Source organism: Apium graveolens, chromosome 3 (genome assembly GCF_009905375.1).
Source record: "Apium graveolens cultivar Ventura chromosome 3, ASM990537v1, whole genome shotgun sequence".
Lineage (NCBI taxonomy): Eukaryota > Viridiplantae > Streptophyta > Magnoliopsida > Apiales > Apiaceae > Apium > Apium graveolens.
The window spans coordinates 217,762,685-217,785,968 of NC_133649.1; the positions used below are offsets into that span (position 1 = coordinate 217,762,685).

The 23,284-nt window shown below is 37.8% G+C and overlaps 2 protein-coding genes across 2 annotated transcripts; both read right to left on the reverse strand.

Annotated features, from left to right (window-relative positions):
• Positions 1 to 18,601: 18,601 nt before the first annotated feature.
• Positions 18,602 to 20,581, reverse strand: LOC141713104 (GDSL esterase/lipase At5g03980-like). The gene is made up of 5 exons (XM_074516345.1): positions 20,207 to 20,581; positions 19,686 to 19,898; positions 19,414 to 19,565; positions 19,052 to 19,325; positions 18,602 to 18,890 (listed from the first exon to the last, which is right to left on the reverse strand). The coding sequence occupies exons 1-5, from the start codon at positions 20,487 to 20,489 to the stop codon at positions 18,640 to 18,642; spliced, it is 1,173 nt and encodes a 390-aa protein (XP_074372446.1). The 5' UTR covers positions 20,490 to 20,581; the 3' UTR covers positions 18,602 to 18,639.
• A 530-nt stretch (positions 20,582 to 21,111) lies between these two features.
• LOC141714818 (acetylajmalan esterase-like) lies at positions 21,112 to 22,989 on the reverse strand. Its single transcript, XM_074518312.1, has 5 exons — positions 22,701 to 22,989; positions 22,353 to 22,447; positions 22,004 to 22,192; positions 21,612 to 21,885; positions 21,112 to 21,371 (listed from the first exon to the last, which is right to left on the reverse strand). The coding sequence occupies exons 1-5, from the start codon at positions 22,987 to 22,989 to the stop codon at positions 21,112 to 21,114; spliced, it is 1,107 nt and encodes a 368-aa protein (XP_074374413.1).
• Positions 22,990 to 23,284: the final 295 nt, after the last annotated feature.

Genomic DNA, 23,284 nt, shown 5'->3' on the forward strand with positions numbered 1-23,284 from the left:
CTTAGCCATTAAGCTTACTAACTAACAAAAAAGAGTAAACACTACTTTATAACCAACTATGTCTAACTAACTTTTACAGCTGTCATATGGTGGCAAGTGGGAGAGAAATATGGAAGTATATTCTGGTGTGCATGATCTTCAGCATAACTAGTGTGTGGAGCTGCTGTAGTAGCTCCAATACCCCCCCCTCAAGTTAGGATTGGATGAATTAATCAAGCCTAACTTGGAAAGTAAAAGATTGAACTGAGTTGAAGGTAAAGATTTTGTAAGAAAGTCTGCAAGCTGAGCATTAGTAGGTAAGTAAGCCAGCTGAATGAGCCCTTCCAAAACTTTATCACGAGTAAAGTGGCAATCGATTTCGATATGCTCAGTCCTTTCATGAAAGACTGGATTCTTAGCAATATGTAAAGCAAATTGATTGTCACAATGAAGAGTTACAGGAGTCAAATCTGTTATACCAAAATCACCAAGCAGTCTAACTAGCCATGTAACCTCAGCAGCAGCACAAGCCAGAGCTCTGTATTCAGCTTCACTAGAAGACTTAGAAATGGTAGACTGTTTCTTAGATTTCCAAGTTACAGGTGACTGTCCCAGAAGTAAAAGATAACCAGTGATTGATTTTCTAGAATCATGACAAGAAGCCCAATCACTGTCAGAGAATGCCTGAAGACTAAGAGAAGAGGATGCCTTGAGCAAAATTCCTTGATTAACAGTATGAGCTACATACCCGAGGGTATGATGAAGAGCCTCAAAATGTGTAGAACGAGGAAAGTGCATAAACTGACTTAAAGTTTGCACAGCAAAAGAAAGATCAGGTCTTGTATGAGTTAAGAAATTCAATTTACCAACCAAGTATCTATAAAGTTCTGGATCTGGAAATAATGTGCCAGAATCTGCAGACAATTTTAAAGTAACATGTAAAGGAGTAACAACCCTTTTATGAAGATCAAGACCACAATCTGAAAGTAGCTCCTTAGTAAACTTATGTTGAGTAACAACAATACCATCAGTGAGGTAGCCAATTTCCAGTCCTAAAAAATAATGCAGCTTGCCCAAATCCTTAATGCCAAATACAGTGTGTAAATGTGATTTAAGAGACTGTATGGCCAACAAATCAGTGCCAGTCAGAATGTTGTCATCAACATAGACAACAACAATACAAATACCTGAATCTGAAGTCTTAATAAAAAGACTGTAATCATTTTTAGACTGGATAAAGCCTTGTAAAATGAGTTCAGCAAGTAGCTTAGAGAACCATTCCCTGGATGCTTGTTTAAGACCATAGATTGACTTAATAAGCCTGCAAACCCTATTGAAAGGATTTGGAATGCCTGGAGGAACTCTCATGTAAACCTCATCATGTAAATCACCATGGAGGAAAGCATTGTTGACATCTAGTTGGAAGAGAGACCACTGTTTACTAGCTGCAACTGCTAATAAAGTTCTGATAGTAGCCATTTTAACAACAGGTGAAAAAGTTTCTAGATAATCAAGACCATACTTCTGATTGAATCCCTTAGCTACCAACCTTGCTTTACACCTATCCAATGAGCCATCAGCCTTTAATTTCACCTTATACACCCATTTAGATCCTATGGCTTTCTTTACTTTAGGTAAATCAACTAATTCTCATGTTTTATTTTCTTGAAGAGCATGAATTTCCTTATTCATGGCTTCAATCCATAAGGGATTAGAAGAAGCTTCCTTATAAGAGCTGGGCTCAGTAATTTCACATGAATTAGCAAGAAAAGCTTTATGAGTGACTGGCATAGAGGAATAATTGATGAGATTACACCAATGAGTATGATTGATAGCAGAATGACAATAATAAGAATTCAAGTATAAAGGAGGTTTGTGTGATCTGGTAGACTGTATAGGAGGAATTGATAAAGAGTCAGTAAGAGAAGGATTTGATGATGAATTATGCAAAGGAATGTCATTAGAAATATCAGTAGAAATATCAGGTATAACAATGTGTGTAGGCAAGTAGATTGTATCAGGGAAAAAAGAAGATATAGAAGTGACAGGTTGATTGTGAAAGGGAAAATGAGTTTCATGGAATATAACATCTCTGGAAACATGAATTTGAGAATCACTTAAATCTAGAACTTTATATCCTTTTTGCCCTGTAGGATAGCCTAGAAACACACATGGTATAGCCCTAGGATCAAATTTTGATCTATGAGCTTTAATAGTACTCATGTAGCATAAACAACCAAATGTTCTGAGAGAAGTCAAATCAGGATGTGCTTTGTGAATTTTAAAATAAGGAGATTGAAAATCCAGAGATCTCAATGGCATTCTATTAACCAAGTATACAGCACACAAGATACAATCACCCCAAAATTTAGAAGGTACCTTTGACTGAAAAAACAAAGCTCTTGCAGTCTCCAACAGATGCCTATGCTTCCTTTCAGGAATTCCATTTTGCTGTGGAGTGTACACACAGCTGCTTTGTTGTAAGATTCCCTTAGATTCACAAAAAGATTTCAAAGCACCTTCAATAAATTCTTTAGCATTATCTGATCTGAAGGTCTTAATTGAAGTGTTAAACTGATTTTCAACATATATGGTGAACTTGGATATAACAGCAGCTGTATCAGACTTATTTTTCAATAAATGTACCCAAGTAAATCTGCTGTAGTCATCTACAATTATCAAAAACATAGTACATCCAGATGGAGTCTTAGTTTTATAAGGTCCCCATATATCAAGGTGAACCAATTCAAATATATTTTTAGTTTTGATACAACTATGAGGAAAAGATAGTCTAGTCTGTTTTGTTGCAGGACAGACTTGACAAATGTTTTCTTTCATACATAGCTGAACAGTACAAGAAGGTAAAATAAGTTTCATCTGCTGAAAAGGTATATGTCCAAGCCTTAAATGCCACAGCTTGACATCTTCAATAGCTGACAAGCAAGCAACATTGCATATGTGAGATTTATCAGCATCTAGAAGTGTGACTTTATGATTTTGAGCATCCACAGAGTATAGACCAGCTTCAATTTTACCAAGAAAAATCACCTTCTGTCTCTGAGAAGGGAACTGAAGAATACATTTATCATGAGTGAAAAGAACTTCACAAGATAAATCTTGACAAAGTTTTTGAATAGATATGAGATTAAATTGAAACTCTGGTACATAGAGTACATTATGCAGAAAAATATCAGAATTCAATTGTACTAAACCAGTATGAGTTACTTTAACTTTTCTGCCATCAGGAACAACAATGAAATTGTCATTGAGTGTAGTTGGTGTAAAATCAGAAAACCAATTCAAGTTTGAACAAATGTGATCTGTGGCACCACTATAAAGAATCCAAGTAGCATTATTGAAAGAAAATAAACACTTGCCTGCTAGAAGAGCATGACTAGTTGAAACAGATCATTTTTGGAGTTAACCAGATGATTGTTGAGTAGTTGTATAAGCTGGTTGTATTGCTCTGTAGAGATTACTGGATCTGTAGTGTTAGAAGAAGAATCACTCAATTGATTCTGAGATATAGCAGCAACTTTCCTTTCTTTGAACTTAAATCCAGGTGGATAACCATGGACCTTAAAACATCTCTCCAAACTATGTCCTGAAATCTGACAATGAGTACAATAGTAAGTCCTTTTAGCATTTCCAGAATTTGGAGCTTTCCCTTGATTAAAAATATTAGGCTGCCTTTGAGATTGAGATGCATTAGAATATCCTCTGAAATTAGATTTATTGTCATATGGCCTCTTTTCTGCAATAAAAGCCAATGATTCAGTCTGAGAAGCACTTGACAATTCTCTGTGTTTTTCTTCTTGAGCAAACAACCTAAAAGCCTATGAGATAGCTGGAGTTGGCTCCATCATCAGTACATTTCCCCTTGCAACACTAAAGTTATCATTGAGCTTCATCATGAACTGTATTAATCTCTATTCTTGTTGCTTTTCAACAATTCTTTTAGTCAAATTACAAGTACAGTGATTACAGGTACAAGTAGGCAAGGGACTGGTGTCATTGATAACATCCCATGCAGATTTGATTGCAGTAAAAAATTCAGATATAGATTTAGAACCTTGACTCATTTCAGATAATTGTTGTTCCAGAGAGTACAATTGTGGCATACTAGTATAACTAAAACGTTCATCCAAGTCTGATCATATCTCTCTTGCATACTTGAAGAAAAGCACACTCTTAACAATAACATCATCTAGATTAAACAATAGCCAGGAGCAAACTAGATCATTACATCTATCCCAGGCTTTTCCTTCAGGTGTGGTATTAGAAGGTCTAGTTAAAGATCCATCAACAAAACTTACTTTATTTTTAGCAGAGAGACTTAGAATCATCGATCGCTTCCAATTAGCATATCCAGTGCCATTGAACTTAGTAGATACAAGCTGTGATGAACTTGCATCTGAAGGATGTATGAAATATACGCTAACAGGATCTTGATTAGGATGTAAATTTCTATTATTCTCCATTACCTCAGTAGATTAAACAATAAGCAAAGAGTAGAGAAGAAATTAAAACTTGAGAGATTTGGAACAATTGCACCTGATAATAGAGAACAGTGATGTATCATACGAAAACGCCATTAGAGATCGCAATCAACGAAGAAGATGAAGAATCTATTCGAAGAAGATGCAACACGTTCGTAAAATCTCAAATCAACAAATCAGGCTCTGATACCATGATAAACTTTGTCATTTACGCTCTTTAGAAACAAGTAACAATCAGCAAACTAAGAAGAGGATGAACATGAACTTTATGTAACAGACTCCATTAATGAAAACTAGTAGATGTTCTATACATTACCACTGAAGAAGAAGTAGAGCTAAACTTAGAGAGAAGCACAATTGAGAGAGTTTATTTTTACAGATTGTATCTTAGCCATTAAGCTTACTAACTAATAAAAAAGAGTAAACACTACTTTATAACCAACTATGTCTAACTAACTTTTACAGCTGTCATATGGTGGTAAGTGGGAGAGGAATATGGAAGTATATTCTGGTGTGCATGATCTTCAGCATAACTAGTGGCAGCTCCAATACAAGCAAACATCTGAACTTTAAGAAAGGAAACCCTGGAAGAAGTCATTATCAACAAAATCAGAAAGTGATGGATTTTATGTGGACATGTAACAGAGGACACAACTGATGAACCCCTACCATAATTAGCTAGATCCACCTACTTCCGAGAATTTAAGCCATAACTATGGACATTTTGTTAGGAGTTGTCCCACATCGCTTGTGGGAGGGGTAGAATGCTAGAATATAAGCAGCCATATAACTCCAATTAGTATGAGGCCTTTTGGGAGTGACCCAAAAACAAACCCGTGCGGGCTCGGCCCAAAGCGGACAATATCATACTAATGTGGAGTTAGGCTTGCTCAGTAAAGCCCAACAAGTGGTATCAGAGCTTCAGGTTATAAACGGTCCATAACAATCTCAGATGGCTCCAGAATGGACCTAGGAAGAGGCAGATAGGCTTGTCCCAGAATGAGCTCAAGGAAAAGGCAGACGGGCTTCCAGTATGGGCTTGGGGGGAGCAGATAGCCAGATGGACTTTCAGTATGGGTCGAGAGGGAGCCTGGTCACACTGAAGGAGGTAGAATCGACAGGTGTCGGGCCCGATGTGTGAAGGGGAGATTGTTAGGAGTTGTCCCACATCGTTTGTGTGAGGGGCAGTTTGCTAGAATATAAGCAGCTATATAACTCCAATTAGTATGAGGCCTTTTGGGAGATGCCCAAAAACAAATCCGTGCGGGCTCGGCCCAAAGCGGACAATATCATACTAATGTGGAGTTAGGCATGCTCAGCAAGCCCAACAAGTGGTATCAGAGCTATAGTTATAAACGGTCCATAACAATCTCAGATGGGCTCCAGAACTGACCTAGGAAGAGGCAGATGGGCTTGCCCCAGAATGGGCTCAAGGAAAAGGCAGACGGGCCATCTAGTATGGGCCTAGGGGGAGCAGATAGCTAGATGGACTTTCAGTATGGGTCGAGGGGGAGCCTGGTCACACAATCAGGAGGCAGAATTGACAGGTGTCGGGCCCGATGTGTGAAGGGGGAGATTGTTAGGAGTTGTCCCACATCATTTGTGGGAGGGGCAGTTTGCTAGAATATAAGCAGCCAGATAACTCCAATTAGTATGAGGTCTTTTGGGAGGTGCCCAAAAACAAACCCGTGAGGGCTCCGCCCAAAGCGGACAATATCATACTAATGTGGAGTTAGGCCTGCTCAGCAAGCCCAACAAGTGGTATCAGAGCTTCATGTTGTAACGGTCCAGAACAATCTCAGATGGGCTCCAGAAGTGACCTAGGAAGTGGCAGATGGGCTTGCCCCAGAATGGGCTCAAGGAAAAGGCATACGGGCCTTCCAGTATGGGCCTAGGGGGAGCAGATAGCCAGATGGACTTTCAATATGGGTCGAGGGGGAGCCTGGTCACACTGAAGGAGGTAGAATCGACAGGTGTCGGACCCGATGTGTGAATGGGGAGATTGTTAGAAGTTGTCCCACATCGTTTGTGGGAGGGGCAGTTTGCTAGAATATAAGCAGCCAGACAACTCCAATTGGAATGAGGCCTTTTGGGAGGTGCCCAAAAATAAACCTGTACGGGCTCGGCCCAAAGCGGACAATATCATACTAATGTGGAGTTAGGCTTGCTCAGCAAGCCCAACAACTGGTATCAGAGCTTCAGGTTATAAACGGTCCATAACAATCTCAGATGGCTCCAGAATGGACCTAGGAAGAGGCAGATAGGCTTGCCCTAGAATGAGCTCAAGGAAAAGGCAGACGGGCCTTCCAGTATGGGCCTGGGGGGAGTAAATAGCCAGATGGACTTTCAGTATGGGTCGAGGGGGAGCCTGGTCACACAATCAGGAGGCAGAATCGACAGGTGTCGGGCCCGATGTGTGAAGGGGGAGATTGTTAGGAGTTTTCCCACATCGTTTGTGGGAGGGGCAGTTTGCTAGAATATAAGCAGTCAGATAACTCCAATTAGTATGAGGCCTTTTGGGAGGTGCCAAAAAACAAACCCGTGAGGGCTCGGCCCAAAGCGGACAATATCATACTAATATGGAGTTAGGTCTGCTCAGCAAGCCCAACAAGTGGTATCAGAGATTCAGGTTGTAACGGTCCAGAACAATCTCAGATGGGCTCCAGAAGTGACCTAGGAAGAGGCAGATGGGCTTGCCCCAGAATGGGCTCAAGGAAAAGGCAGACGGGCCTTCCAGTATGGGCCTAGGGGGAGCAGATAGCTAGATGGACTTTCAGTATGGGTCGAGGGGGAGCCTGGTCACACTGAAGGAGGCAGAATCGACAGGTGTCGGGCCCGATGTGTGAAGGGGGAGATTGTTAGGAGTTGTCCCACATCGTTTGTGGGAGGGGCAGTTTGCTAGAATATAAGCAACCAGACAACTCCAATTAAAATGAGGTCTTTTGGGAGGTGCCCAAAAACTAACCCGTGCGGGCTCGGTCCAAAGCGGACAATATCATACTAATGTGGAGTTAGGCTTGCTCAGCAAGCCCAACAAGTGGTATCAGAGCTTCAGGTTATAAACGGTCCATAACAATCTCAGATGGCTCCAGAATGGACCTAGGAAGAGGCATATAGGTTTGCCCCAGAATGAGCTCAAGGAAAAGGTAGACGGGCCTTCCAATATGGGCCTGGGGGGAGCAGATAGCCAGATGGACTTTCAGTATGGGTCGAGGGGGAGCCTGATCACACTGAAGGAGGCAACATCGACAGGTGTCGGGTCCGATGTGTAAAGGGGGAGATTGTTAGGAGTTGTCCCTCATCGTTTGTGCGAGGGGCAGTTTGCTAGAATATAAGCAACCAGATAACTCCAATTAGAATGAGACCTTTTGGGAGGTGCCCAAAAACAAACCCGTGCGGGCTCGGCCCAAAGCGGACAATATCATACTAATTTGGAGTTAGGCTTGCTCAGCAAGCCCAACAAGTGGTATCAGAGCTTCAGGTTATAAATGGTCCATAACAATCTCAGATGGCTCCAGAATAGACCTAGGAAGAGGCATATAGGCTTGCCCCCAGAATGAGCTCAAGGAAAAGGCAAACGGGCCTTCCAGTATGGGGGAGCAGATAGCTAGATGGACTTTAAGTATGGGTCGAGGGGGAGCCTGACCACACTGAAGGAGGCAGAATCGACAGGTGTCGGGCCCGATGTGTGAAGGGGGAGATTGTTAGGAGTTGTCCCACATCGTTTGTGGGAGAGCCAGTTTGCTAGAATATAAGCAGCCAGATAACTCCAATTAGTATGAGGCCTTTTGGGAGGTGCCCAAAAACAAACCCGTGCGGACTCGATCCAAAGCGGACAATATCATACTAATGTGGAGTTAAGCATGCTCAGCAAACCCAACAAACACATTTTTGGTAATATTTGAAGGCACACTATTACTAAATGTGGTTAAATTATCTATTTCTTTGAAAAGCATGTCATATCATTCTTAGCCTTAAATTGTTCTGCATCAGAATTCCTAATTTGGGTAGAGCATCCCCTCAATTTACCAGGTTGATGTTAAACTTGATCATGCCAAAGCCAAAGATAGATGTGCGCATATCATCTTGAGAAACCATCTTACCCGATTTATGCTACGGTTAACTCTTTTTCATGTAAAAAAAACAATAAAAAACCGTCCGAGACAGTTAAGGTTCTTATGAAATTCCTATACTGTCTATAAGAAATCTGGATAATTATTTGTAATAGTTACATTCTTTCTTGTTTTACAGAATCATAATTATTTGTCACGGAATTATGATTCTGTAAAAGCAATGATTCTATAGGCTCTTGTGGCCATAGAGGGATGCGTGTTGAGTGAGGGAATAACTTCATTATTGCATTTAGAGACGTTTTGATGGCTTCGTTGAAAGTGATATAAACTGATGGATTCGTTGCAGATGATATTTACTGGCAAGTAAGATGTTGGCATGATGGAAAATCATTGAGAGATCTTTCAACATTGATTTTCTTGATAGAACATCGTGAAGAACCCCGGGAAACAGCCAATCGAGATTTCCTGGAACAATTGCAGTTAAGTAGATAACCTACCATAATATTTTGGATCATTACAACTGAAATTCGTAGGCTCAACAGAATTAGTTAAAGTGCAACTGTTCACAAATGAGACAGTCTCTTTTGTCTTAGCAAATGAGACAGGCTGTAACTGAATGAGACAGATACTATATATTCAGCAGAATGTAAGTTGTAGAAATATAAACATGCAATGCTGGAAATATGTTAATGCAAGAACACCAAATCTTTTCACTTGGTTCGGCCCCTATACCTAGTCTATGGCCTACATCCAAGTCCCCATGCCAACTAGCATAGAGAATGTATTATATCCACTTAAATAAAGTACTTACAAACTTTCCTTGATTACAATCTTGGCCCTGAATGAAAGAACACTTTCCCTAGCACACAGCTACCTAGCACACAGCTACTTGGCCTTGATCTTGTAATCAATATTCCCACAACCCGGGACAAGTGATACAATACACCTTCCTTTCAAATACAAAGATAATAATGTGAAAGATTACAACTCGACTATAAACTCTTAATTAACTGGATAATCAATGAATGTAATTAAGAGGATGTTTTTCTCAGAAAGATATAAGATGGAAAGTGCAGAGAGTTGTATGTTTCTGAAAAACATCAAGTCGGTTTATATAGAAAACGTGTAACGGATATAATGGATTTCAAACTCTTTTAAAGATAATAAAAGATAAGATTAGGTTTGAAATATTTGAATGTATAAAACAAGTAATCCGTTAATATTGTTTCTTGAAAGAGATAAACCTGAGAGAGATAAAGAATTTGAAATATGTTAGGTTTATCTAAGAAAGAGTTTGTTTTGAAAAGATAAGTCAAAGGTTATCCAGTTAACTAAGTTAACATTAAACAAAACTCTAATACTTATCTAACTAACTAACAATCTGATTTGCTGTAGACTTCTTCAATACATCATCAGAAATCACGGATTAACATTCTCCCCCTTTTATGATGATGCCAAAGGTAAATAAGTGTTATGCTCCCCCTATCAAAAACACTTTAATCTCCTGTTGCAATATGTTAGATAGTAACAGTGTATATATGCAACAATCAGCTGATAATCATGAGAATATGCAAATGAAACATAAGACTTATCAAATGAGACAGGTAAACAAATGGGACAACAAATAAGATTAAAAACCAAGATTAAAACCCAAGCACTCAGTACTTAAAGTTATAAAACCTTAAATATTTAATCCAGCACATAAACCAGTGCTATCCAACCAAAATCATCCAATCAACAGATAATTAAACCAAGTACCAAGAAGCAATCGTCTTAATCAAACAAACACATTAAACAAACACATTAAAAATTCTCCCACTCAACATCATAAAAGGCGGGTAAAGAAACTAGTCAGAATCATCAACATCGACAGGAGCAGATGCTCGAGTCTTTCGCTTTCCCTTGTTGTGGTAAACTGGAGAAGCACCATACTCAGAGAATAGTTTGTCTAACTTGCCTTCATCTGGAGCTTTCCCATCCCTCTTGCGAAGCCATTCCAGAATATACGAACGATATTCAGCACGAGTCATCCCAAAAGCTTCAGGTGGAGGAACTGCAGGCAGGGGCAAAGGGGAAGTAATCTCGGCCAGAGTCATATCACCAAGCCAGTCCTTCTTCTGGTGCCATGGCATGCTACGGGTAGAGACCTGCTGAGATATGTACTTGGTTTCTGTACCAAGTTTATAGGAGAGCTTGACAAATTCTTCCTCCCACGCCTTGGCAGTGGTAACCATCCGCTCATGAAGCACACCAAATTCAAAATCTATAGCCCTACTCACCAACTTATCATGGACATGTAAAATCTCCAACTTAGCATTTATTGATTCAAGAGAAGCAGTAACAGATTTATTAAACATCTCATAGGAAGCACGCATCATACTGACTTGTGAAGTCACGGATGCCAAGGACTCGATAGAAGCAAACTGAGTTTTAAGAGACTCCAAAAGATGGTTGTTTTCAGAAACTTTTGACAACAACGATTTCAATAAAACAGAGTCCTCTTGATCAGGATCAGACATATAGTGAGGAGACTCAGGAAACGAACCAAACGACTTATGACCCTCACCAAAAATAAGAACACCAGACTCAATAATCTCAATATTATTAGCAGACAGGACAGACAGATCAAACATAGTAGACACTGGCTCAGTGCTATCATCATCAGAAATAATAGAAAAATGTCTAAAGATCTTTGTCAACAAAGCAGGAAAGGACAAGTTCATAGACTCATGAGACGCACAATGACTCATGTATTTGATAATCAACGAAGCAATATCACAAGGAGTTTTAGTCATGAAAACCGAAATTAAAACAACATCTTGATAAGTTACACGGTCACGACCGCTCTTACGAGGCAAAAGATGTGTATGAAACAATTTAAAAAGCAATAAAGCAAGTGGAGTAAGATCATGTACCATGGGCTTAAGAGAGGTACCAATAAAGTTCTCACCAAGAATCACTTTCAGTTGTTCTTCATACTGTAATCCTGGAAACTCCATGAATGCTGCATGCGTGGTATACGGACAGACACCGGAGCACGAGATACCACAAACTCGAGACAACAGATTAGCATTGAACACAATCGGAACACCTTGAACCTCAGAATAAACCATATCCTCCTTCATCATTGAGAAATTAGAATAAAATTCCCGAACCAAAGAAGGGTAAATAACATCTGGTGGGGATAAAAGAGGTTCACAACCGAGAGCGGAGAATAAATCAACAACACCCACTCGCTGAAGCAGAGCAAGATCACAAATTCGTTCTTTAAGAATGGGTTTTGACACGATTTTAGGCTGAGAAGATTTTTCCGGTGACATTGGAGTAGAGGTATCAGGATTAGTTCTTTGGCGTTTAAGAGAAGAAGATGATGGGTTAGGGGTTTTAGCGGGTTTAGATTTGGATCGAGTATGAGGGGTCGACATTGTTGAAGAAGAAGAAAAATGTTTGGAAAGAGGAAAAGAAAAAGAAGTTGAGATTAAATAAGACAAGAGAAGAATATGAAGAGTTAGAAGTGAGATAGAAGTAGAAAGGTGGAGTGTATCTCGAAAAACGAGGAGACACACAGAGATTGAGAAGAAACAGATGGAGTAGTCAAATCAAAGTTAAAGACTTGAAGGAAAATGCATGCAACTCGGTTCAGTTCCAAAGTTCAAGAGTCCCATCAAATAATTACATATAAAATATATAATTAAGACTGAAACACGCAAACTAATTAAACCAAACACGATAATTAATTCACAAAAATTCATCAATAAATTCCATAGATAAATCAGCATTAAATTAATCAATTAATTAAACACTCGATTATACAATTTCAGTCATAAAGATGAATTATGCAAATAATTGACACAAATAAGCTAAATAGAATGCATGCAGGGATGTAAAAATGAATTAATGAGAAATAGTGCACATACCAAGTTCACGTCTCATAAGACAAAACCGGTCTTCACCTAAAGGTTTGGTGAAAATATCTGCTCTTTGCTTATCAGTTGAGATATAAATTAACTCAATATTACCTTTTGAGACATTATCTCGCAGAAAATGGTGACGAACATCAATATGTTTAGTACGAGAATGCATAACAGGATTTTTAGAAATATTAATAGCAGAGGTATTATCACAATAAATTGGAATATTTGTATAAGAAATACCAAAATCCTGCAATGTTTGTTGCATCCACAAAATTTGAGCACAGCAACTACCAGCTGCAATGTATTCTCCTTCAGCAGTAGAAAGAGCTACAGAGGTTTGCTTTTTACTGTGCCATGCAACCAAACAATCACCTAAATATTCACACGCACCACTTGTACTTTTTCTATCAACCTGTGAACCTGCATAGTCAGCATCTGAAAAACCAATTAAGTTAAAAGAAGTAGAACTAGGATAAAATATTCCAAGATCTCTAGTTCCCTTAAGATACTTAAAAATCCGTTTAACTGCATTCAGATGAGATTCTTTCGGTTGAGATTGAAAATGAGCACAAAGACAAACACTATACATAATATCAGGACGAGAAGCAGTTAAATATAATAACGAGCCGATCATACCTCGATATTTAGTAATGTCTACAGGTGTACCTTGTTCATCTTTAGTGAGCTTGACAGATGTACTCATCGGAGTAGCTTTAGCAGAAATATTTTCTAATGCAAATCTCTTAAGCAAATCATTCACATACTTACTTTGATGTATGAAAATACCTGCAGCAGATTGGTTAATTTGCAAGCCTAGAAAATATTGCAATTCACCCATTAAACTCATATCAAATTCTTTATGCATGCAGTTAGAAAACCACTTACACAAAGATTCATCAGTTGATCCAAACACAATATCATCTACATAAACCTGTACTAATAGAAAATGATGGCGTTTATGAAAAATAAAAAGAGTTGGATCGAGTGTACCACGAGTGAAGCCATTCTTTAGCAAAAACTGACTGAGACGCTCATATCAACATCGAGGGGACTGTCTCAATCCATAAACAGACTTTTTGAGCTTGTAGACATAGTGTGGATATTTTTCATGAATGAAACCTGGAGGCTGCTTCAAATAGACTTCTTCCTTAAGATGACCATTTAAAAATGCGCTTTTAACATCCATTTGGTAAAGCTTGAATCCTTTGTGAGCTGCAAATGCCATTAGAATTCGAATAGCTTCGAGACGTGCTACAGGGGCATATGTCTCGTCAAAATCAATTCCTTCCTGTTGGTTGTATCCCTGAGCCACCAAGCGAGCTTTATTCCGAATAATGTTACCATCTTCATCCTTCTTGTTCTTGAAAACCCAACGAGTACCGATGACTTTTGCATTAGAAGGAGGAGAGACAAGTTCCCAGACTTGACAATGTTCAAACTGGTTCAATTCTTCTTGCATGGCAACCGACCAACATTCATTTGCAACAGCTTCTTGAGCATTTTTCGGTTCAAATTCAGCAACAAAAGCACATAATGCACATAAGTTATGAAGCCTGCTTCGCGTAGAAATCCCTTGATCTAAATCAGTAAGAAGATTATCTGGTGGATGATTCTTCACAGTCCTAGAAGATTTAGGAAGTTGAATATTACTCATCTCTTCCTCATTAGAATTGTCTGCCTGGAAATGAATCGGAGTTGTCTCATTCAAAAGAGACTGCCTCATTTCCGCTTGTGAAGATTTATCCAGAGGAGTAACAGAATTCACATTTGAAATACTATCGGGAGTCTTTGGAGAGCCAGAAGATTCATCTGAAGCTTGAGTAGATCCCAAAGAATTATCAGAAGACTGAGATGGACCTGGAGAGTCTTGACTGCTTGATTTTTCAAAATGAGACTGACTCTTTTCAGAATGAGACTGTCTCATTTGGGAATGAGACGATAGATCCGCAACATCTTCTTCAATTTGAGATATCTTCAAGGCAGATTCATTAAATGTAATGTTGATAGATTCTTCAACTTTGAGCTTGATAGAATTATAAACTCTATAGGCCTTGCTTGTAGTAGAATATCCCAAGAAAATTCCTTCCGTAGACTTAGCATCAAATTTTCCTCTAGTGTTCTGTGTATCTAAGATAAAACATTTTGAACCAAATACTCAAAAATAACTGATGTTAGGCGTTTTATTCTTAAGCAATTCATAAGGAGTTTTAAGCAAAATAGGACGAATAAGCACTCTATTTAATACATAACAGGAAGTGTTTACCGCTTCTGCCCAGAATTTACGCGGCAGATTACTTTCATGAAGAAGAGTACGAGCAGTTTCCTGTAGAGTTCTGTTCTTGCGTTCAACAACTCCGTTTTGTTGAGGTGTACGTGGGGCAGAGAATTCATGAGTAATGCCTCTAGATTTGCAGAAAGTCACAAAATCTTTCTCGAATTCTCCTCCATGATCACTACGAATAGTCTTGAGCTTTAAGGAATACTTAGTCTCAAGGTTAGTAATAAGATCTTTGAATTCACTAAAAGCTTCATCTTTAGTACGCAAGAATAACACCCAAGTAAAACGAGAGTAATCATCTACTATAACAAAAGCATAATTCTTACCTCCCAAACTTACATATCTTTCTGGACCAAAAAGATCTAGATGTAACAACTGCAGAGGAACAGAAGTTGATACTTTATTCTTCACAGTAAAGGAAGTTTTCACCTGTTTTCCAAGCTGGCAAGCTGAACATGGTTCTAACTTCTTGAATTTCAGCTTTGGTAAACCTCGAACTAACTCATGTGAAGATATCTTTCGAAGTAGATCCATGTGAACATGACCAAGACGCCTATGCCAAAGATTATGTTGTTCTTGAATGGTAGCTAGACAGATTTCTTCTTGCTGCTCATCAAAATCTAACACAAAGATGTTTCCCTTTCTTTTGGCTACTAAAGCAAACTCGTTAGCTTTATTACCGATATAGCAAACATCTTTATCAAACTTAACACTATGACCAGCATCAGTTAAATGACTTACGCTAATAAGATTATATTTAAGACCGTCAACTAAACGAACATTGTTAATAGCAAACTTGTCGTTACCTATGGTACCTTTACCTACAATACGTACGGTAGTGGAATCTCCAAGAGTAACTAAGCCTCCCTCTTTAGCGATTAATGAGAGAAACTTTGATTTATCTCCAGTCATGTGACGAGAGCAACCGCTATCAATAATCCACTTGTTTCGAGGAACATGGACTTTAAAACAGACCTGCAAAAGATCCTTTATCTCTTAGGTACCCATGTGACTTTGGGTCCTTGAATGTTAGTATCATAAATCTTATACAAATGTCTGTCAGATTTCTTAATCCACATTTGAACAATCTTAACAGATTTATGTACAGATTTAGATCTAGTTGCTGAGTTAGTATCGTGGCCCTTAATACCACATAACCGAGATGCAGAATTGGTGTGACCAGATTTGCCACAGTCTTGACATTTTTCATAAGGCATCTTGTATTTCATAGGAGTTCTTTTGTAGCCACTTTGAAAAACCTTCTTTTTGTTGGCTGATCCATACCCCAAACCTTCTTTGTCAAGAGAAGATTTATGTTGGGCAAGTAAAGCATTCAAGGTTCCTTCTCCATGAAAATATTTGGCTAGATCAGTTTCCAGCTGGGCAACCTTTTGCTTGAGTTCAGGAACTATAGAATCAGAAGATGCATTTACTTCAGCAGAAAAAGTTTCCTTCTTTAATGCATCAAGACATGCATCTTTCATCTCGATCTCATTTTTGAGGTAGTTGACTTCTTCTTTCAGTTTAGAGACCTTCTCAGATAGTAGATTATTTTCTTCTACTAAGGATTCATCTTTGATGGAATCATCAACCTCATTAAGAACCTCACTCAATGCTTGTTTAAGATAGGCATTCTTTTCTTTTAATTTTTTATTTTGAGCCTGCAAGGTTAGTACATCCTGAGATATATATGAATTTCTATTAACTTGAACAGTATGTACCTCATCATTGTCACTAGAGTCAGATTCAAGTCCAGCAAAGCATAGTTGAGCTAATTCATCGTCTGAGTCAATTTCCACTTCAGAATCATCATCACTCCATGTGAGTAAAGCTTTCTTTTTGGCTTTGAGCTTGTAGCAGTCCTTCTTGAAGTGACCTTTCTTTCCACACTCAAAGCATGCATCCTTGTTTTGATTATTTTTGCCTTCCTTGTTTGAACTAGGTCTGAATTCTTTCTTTGGAAATGCAGACTTCATGGGTCGTTTAGATGTATTCTTTTTGGCCAGAAATTTGTGGAACTTCTTAGTGAGAAGTGCAATCTCCTCATCGAATTCTTCAGAAGAATCACCTGCATCTGCATTAAGAGCCAGAGTTTTCTTGCGAGGAGCTTCATCTTCTTCATCATATCTGCGTAGTTGGTTCTCGAATTCTTCCAATTCACTGAATAGTGTTAGAGTATCCATAGTCGAAAGTAGTGTCGAATCCTGCAGAATTGTAACCTTTGGAGCAAATTTCTTTGGCATCGCTCTGAGGATTTTCCTATTAATCTCAGATTGAGGAATGATCCTTTCCAGAAGTGAGATGGAGTTCATTAATGTCAGAAACCTCCCTTGAGCATCTCGAACGCTTTCATCTCTTTCCAACCTGAAACCTTCATAGTCACTCATTAGCATACTTAATTTTACTTCACGTACCTTAGACGTGCCTTCGTGGCTGACTTTGATCGTATCCCAAATCTGCTTGGCAGTAGTACATGCTGAAACTTTTCTTAATTCTGTAGCTACCATGCCATTGAGAAGTGAGTTCATCGCTTTAGTATTGGAGTTCATTGCATTCACTTCTTCAGGAGAAAGATCCTTGAGAGATTTTGGCTTCCCTTCTTTCATGGGAATTGTAAAACCATTTTCTACAGCATCCCATTCGAATGCATCACGCTGGAGAAAGATCTTCATACGAAACTTCCAATCATTGTAGTTTTCAGCACCATGAAGCAGTGGTGGATAATTGTTTGAATACCTATCTGGTTGAGCCATGGATCGCTAGCAAAATAAATACTAAAAAGAGAATTAAATGCACCTGCTCTGATACCAAATGAAATTCGTAGGCTCAACAGAATTAGTTAAAGTGCAACTGTTCACAAATGAGACAGTCTCTTTTGTCTTAGCAAATGAGACAGGCTGTAACTGAATGAGACATATACTATATATTCAGCAGAATGTAAGTTGCAGAAATATAAACATGCAATGCTGGAAATATGTTAATGCAAGAACACCAAATCTTTTCACTTGGTTCGGCCCCTATACCTAGTCTATGGCCTATATCCAAGTCCCCATGCCAACTAGCATAGAGAATGTATTATATCCACTTAAATAAAGTACTTACAAACTTTCCTTGATTACAATCTTGGCCCTGAATGAAAGAACACTTTCCCTAGCACACAGCTACCTAGCACACAGCTACTTGGCCTTGATCTTGTAATCAATATTCCCACAACCCGGGACAAGTGATACAATACACCTTCCTTTCAAATACAAAGATAATAATGTGAAAGATTACAACTCGACTATAAACTCTTAATTAACTGGATAATCAATGAATGTAATTAAGAGGATGTTTTTCTCAGAAAGATATAAGATGGAAAGTGCAGAGAGTTGTATGTTTCTGAAAAACATCAAGTCGGTTTATATAGAAAACGTGTAACGGATATAATGGATTTCAAACTCTTTTAAAGATAATAAAAGATAAGATTAGGTTTGAAATATTTGAATGTATAAAACAAGTAATCCGTTAATATTGTTTCTTGAAAGAGATAAACCTGAGAGAGATAAGGAATTTGAAATATGTTAGGTTTATCTAAGAAAGAGTTTGTTTTGAAAAGATAAGTCAAAGGTTATCAAGTTAACTAAGTTAACATTAAACAAAACTCTAATACTTATCTAACTAACTAACAATCTGATTTGCTGTAGACTTCTTCAATGCATCATCAGAAATCACGGATTAACAACAACTTGCTGCATCGTTAATGCTTTTAACAACTCAGGGTACCATGTCGTGTGCCGCTTCAACAATTTTGCCTAGTGATAGTGTGAAATTATGATCACTACCTAGAGGATAACAAGAACTCACTTAACCATCATATCAAACACGTTCTTCCAGATTGTTGGAAGGATTAGAGTTTATATATCAAAAGTATCCGAATGATATGAAATGTCAGCATTACAATTTAGCTGTGGTAGAAGATCTGCTACAAGCCATTTAGCAAGAAACACATAAGCCTTTTGTGTCATATGCATTCCATCCCAGCTGATATATTGATCCGGGTGTGAGCACAGAGCATTGTTTATGCTTCCGCATACTCTTGATAGTGAGTAATTGTATTTACCACCACCTCCACAACAAGCTTTTAGAGCAGAAGCAACATCGAAACCTGTTAGCAGAAGATTTTTTTTATTATCGTCGATAGCAATAACTGAATTATAAAATGAAACATAGAGTCTGCCGCCACATGATGTACCAAAAATTACTTATATTGTACCCTCATTAGTAATTCGACTTTGTAAATGATTGAACATGGATCCTCATACTTACCTAAATATGAACAATTCTCCAGAAGCCACAGGAAGGCGTTGTAGTAGTCAGCATACAGAATTATGGTGTTGGGATTTTCTTTCTTTAATATGCTAATAGCTTGTTGTAAATACTGGTTCTGAAATATGGCAAAATCATTTAAATCTTTCAAACATTGATGTTTGTCGTAGGCTGTGGCGTTGGTTGTTTGAAATGCTGTAAGAAATAGCGGTATACAACCAATTGGAAAATTTCCGGGAACAACAACCTGGACAGCGCCAAGATTGATGACTCTCTGCAATTACGAAAAAGATCTAACATATCAGGCAAAATTTAAATTAACAATTAAATAGAAGATCATAAGTTTAGTACAAGAAACTTACTCTAACTGCCTCCATAATAACTTCAACAACTTCGGGCACCATACTCTTTGTCTCCTCAATAGTTTTACCTTGTAATAGCGCAAAATTGAAATCATTACCACCAGTCTCCCCGACCATGAATAAAGCATTTTTGAGCTTTTCCTGCCTGCAATCTGTTGAAAGTATTTTAATCATACAGGTATTGGGTATAGCTCATTCCTTTTCTGGGAGAGAAAAGGATTATGACGACGGGAATTTACTTAAATTTGGTATTTTAACTTTAGATCATTTACCTAAATCTGATTTGCAGAGCGAAAATAGATGTTTGGACAACCACTCAAGCTGTATCTCGAGAGAACAATTAGTTGTAGACGCCAAAATGTTTTTTTTAGCCATGGCTTGTACCGACAATGCTGTAGAACCAACAACAGCAAAATTTGCACCATGGCTAAAATTTGCAGAGGCATCCAGATAGGGACTGAGAAAGGGAATTCCAGCCGCTGATGCTGCAGTTTGAACATGAAGAATGCATTGTAATAGTGAATCAGTATCTGGCTATCAATTCTTTTAAAAAAAATTGGAATAGTCTATACAGCAATTCTTATTGCAGCAACAAATTAAATCATAAGATGATGAAGTTGACTTTATTATATTCTGCACTGTGGATCTCAAAAGACATGAAAGAACTCTTTATTGATCTTGCATATTATCTACAACAATTCTTATAGCATATTGACAAGTTCCAAGACAGAGTAGTTACTATTACTTCAAAACAAAGAGAGAGAAGAATATGCAAAAAAATATATGTGCATACCAATGTAGTCGATCATTAATAGTCCATCAGAACAACGGCCAGTAGGATTCTCGAAAAAACTTGAACCATATGGAGGCTTTGAACACTGATCAAAAGGGTTCTCAAGAATATGATTTCCGGTATCTGACAGTGAATCTCCAAACTGATAAATTTTATCAATGTTACAATTTCTCAGAATACTAATATCCGGCAAGTGTGGATCAAATGATATGGAAACTCGAAAATGAAGAAACAAGGAACATAGCATCAGAAACTGAAATGATAATATGTTGTTAGAAAACATTGTGACAGCTGATGAAGCAGGATGCTTGAGTAAAACTAAAGATGCTTAGAAACAGTTGTATCTGTGGACTTCTATTTGCAAATTTTGGGCAGTGCATTCGAAATGTCTTTTTAATATGCTTGGTAGTTGGTAGGGACGTTTTCTGAGTATAAAATATAAGCCACATGTTACTGAAAGTCTGACCATGTGAGCATTGCAACCACAAAAGAATACATAAAACATTTCACACTTTCTTTTTTCCAACGGTGTCACCTGCCGAAATACGTATAATATATATATATATATCAAGAGTAAAATTGCAGTTTAGACTTTTAAATTTAATTATTTGCAGTTTGATTATCATTTTTTTTTTAATTTATGAATTTTGATGGTTTGAATTTTTTTGCTGATTAAAACGCATTCTTACAGACAGTAGTTGTATGATACCATTATACATGCATTGGGTATATCACTCAAATGAGAGTATCATACACAGTGTACAGAAATAAAATGAAAGTAATGTTCTCAGATGAAAAAAAAACAGGGAAGTTACAAATATTAAATATACCAACAGTGTGCATGACTCCCAAGTACTAACTTATAACTACCATCCTTATTATCTTCATTTGTAAAACAGAACTCTTTAAAATGCAACTCCATATCCTAAAGAGTAATGGTCAGCAACTTGGAGAGAACAGTTAAGTTTTGGTATCATGTCTGCTACAAGCCAGTTGGTTAGAAAATAGTGAGCTTTTCCTGCCATATGAATTCCATCCCAGTTGATATATCGATCAGGATCCGGACATGATGGAATTGGGCTCCCGCAAACATCAGTCGGGAAAACAGACCCTGACATGCCACCATTTCCACAGCAGCCTTCAAGTACCGTTGTTGCATCGAATCCTGAGGTAGAAATAAACATGTTCAGGCATGTGATTATGAATATAAATTTTAAAAATGTGCAAAATGATCTCATAACCTTCTTACTACAAATATTATGACCAGTAGATTAATTAGCCCATCACTATAATTATATTAAAAATCTTAATCATAATTTATCCTCTGTAGCTGCACAAGTAGATAATTTGCTGACAAAATGATTGTCTACTGCAAGTGTGTCAAAAGAATCTAATTAAGAGTTACCTAGCTGCGAAGCATTGTCAAGAAGCCATATATAAGCATTATAGTAATCTGCATAGAGAATGGTAGTGGTAGGATTTTCTTCTTGCAATGTGATTATTGCTTGCTGCAGATATTCATTGTGAATTGCTAGTAAATCATTGATGTCTTTTAAACAATGACGTTCGTCGTAGGCTGATTCAATATCAGTTTTGAATGTCACTTGGGTTGTTGGAAAACAGCCCATTGGAAAACTTCCAGGAATAACTATTTGGGCACCTCCAAGACTAATGATTCTCTGAAAAAAAAGAAAATCTTCAGCAAACGAGAAGGACCTCAGAGGAGAAGATTAAAAGTGAAAATGCAGAGACTCCAACATATAAACTAACAAAAACATAATGGACTAAACAACTTACTCGTACTGCATCCTTAATGACTTCAATAACATCAGGCACCAATTTTTGTGCATCTTCGATGGTTTGCCCCATTGACAAGGCAAAATTGTAATCATTACTTCCAATTAGCCCCAACATCAACAGAGCATTTTTCAGACATCCAGGGCTGCAATCTTTGAAATGTATAGCATTACTTGTATTACATGCAAACTTTAAATCACCAAAAAAAATACATTGATTTAGTTCTTGGATACCTACGTATGTCTGTGCTGCATTGTGAAGCCAAATAAGTTGACAACCACTCAACTTGAACGCCAAGGGAACTGTTTGTACCAAATGGTTATATATTCTTCTCAGCCAGAGCTTCTACTGATAATGCTGTAGCACCACCAACGGCAAAGTTTACTCCATGAGTAAAGTTTGAATTTCCTTGCAGATACGGATCCATCAATGGTAGACCAGCTGCTAATGCTGTTTGACGATTAACAAGAAGGTGAATTCAATTGATTAGCTGAATCTCATTTAGCCATGTCCTTGTGCTACACAAGTTGTGTAGTCTTACGTTTAAGTTGCCCTTAAATTTTTGGCATGTTAAGACGGTAAATGATGTGTAGAATATTGTTCTTAATAACGTACAAAGTTAAAATCTTAAGTGTTCACAGAAGTGACCAAATTATGATTCTTGAGCATTATTAGAATATCATAGAAATCAAATTACAACAGAATGTATAATCAATAATGAGCATTCCATCGGAGCATCGGCCAGTCGGTCCCTGATAAAAATTCATACCATAGGGTGGCTGAAGGCATGGATTCACAGGGTCCTCTACCACACGGTTTCCTACATCAGATGTAGAATCTCCCAAGTTATATATCCTGTCAATGTTACAACTCTCTAGTGCACTAATGTCAGGTAACTGCCGATCAAAACACATTGCATGTCGACAAATGTAATAGAAGAAGAAACAGATTACATAAAGCTGAAACAGCACTTTGGGTGAAGCCATGTTTAGGAAAAAACAAAGATCAAGATTAGTTATCTTACAGAATGTACATATGTTTTTTAAATATATCGTTTCATGCATGGGAAGTGGCAGAACCGCAGAAGATATATTAAACAAGGATCAAGTTATCAAGTACTATATATAATTTACGAGCAAAGTAGTATGTGGGTGATTTTCCACCTACCCGTCTTCCAATAATTTTATATATATCTTTGTAATAGAAACATTCCAGTAGAAGAAGAAATAAGAACACATCCATCTGTCAGACACACCCCAAGTCAGTTTATTATTAGACTAT

Excerpts from the sequence above, each read along its gene's own strand:
- LOC141713104 (XM_074516345.1), bottom strand. The coding sequence starts at position 20,489 with ATGTTTTCTAACAACATATTATCATTTCAGTTTCTGATGCTATGTTCC. Across the intron at positions 19,566-19,685 it reads GCTCTGCAAATCAGATTTAG|ATTGCAGGCAGGAAAAGCTC; the intron begins GTAAATGATCTA and ends TACTTTCAACAG. Across the intron at positions 19,326-19,413 it reads TTATTATGGAGGCAGTTAGA|AGAGTCATCAATCTTGGCGC; the intron begins GTAAGTTTCTTG and ends TCGTAATTGCAG.
- LOC141714818 (XM_074518312.1), bottom strand. The coding sequence starts at position 22,989 with ATGGCTTCACCCAAAGTGCTGTTTCAGCTTTATGTAATCTGTTTCTTC. Across the intron at positions 22,193-22,352 it reads GTGGTGCTACAGCATTATCA|TTTGCATGTAATACAAGTAA; the intron begins GTAGAAGCTCTG and ends GGTGATTTAAAG. Across the intron at positions 21,886-22,003 it reads TCATTAAGGATGCAGTACGA|AGAATCATTAGTCTTGGAGG; the intron begins GTAAGTTGTTTA and ends CTTTTTTTTCAG.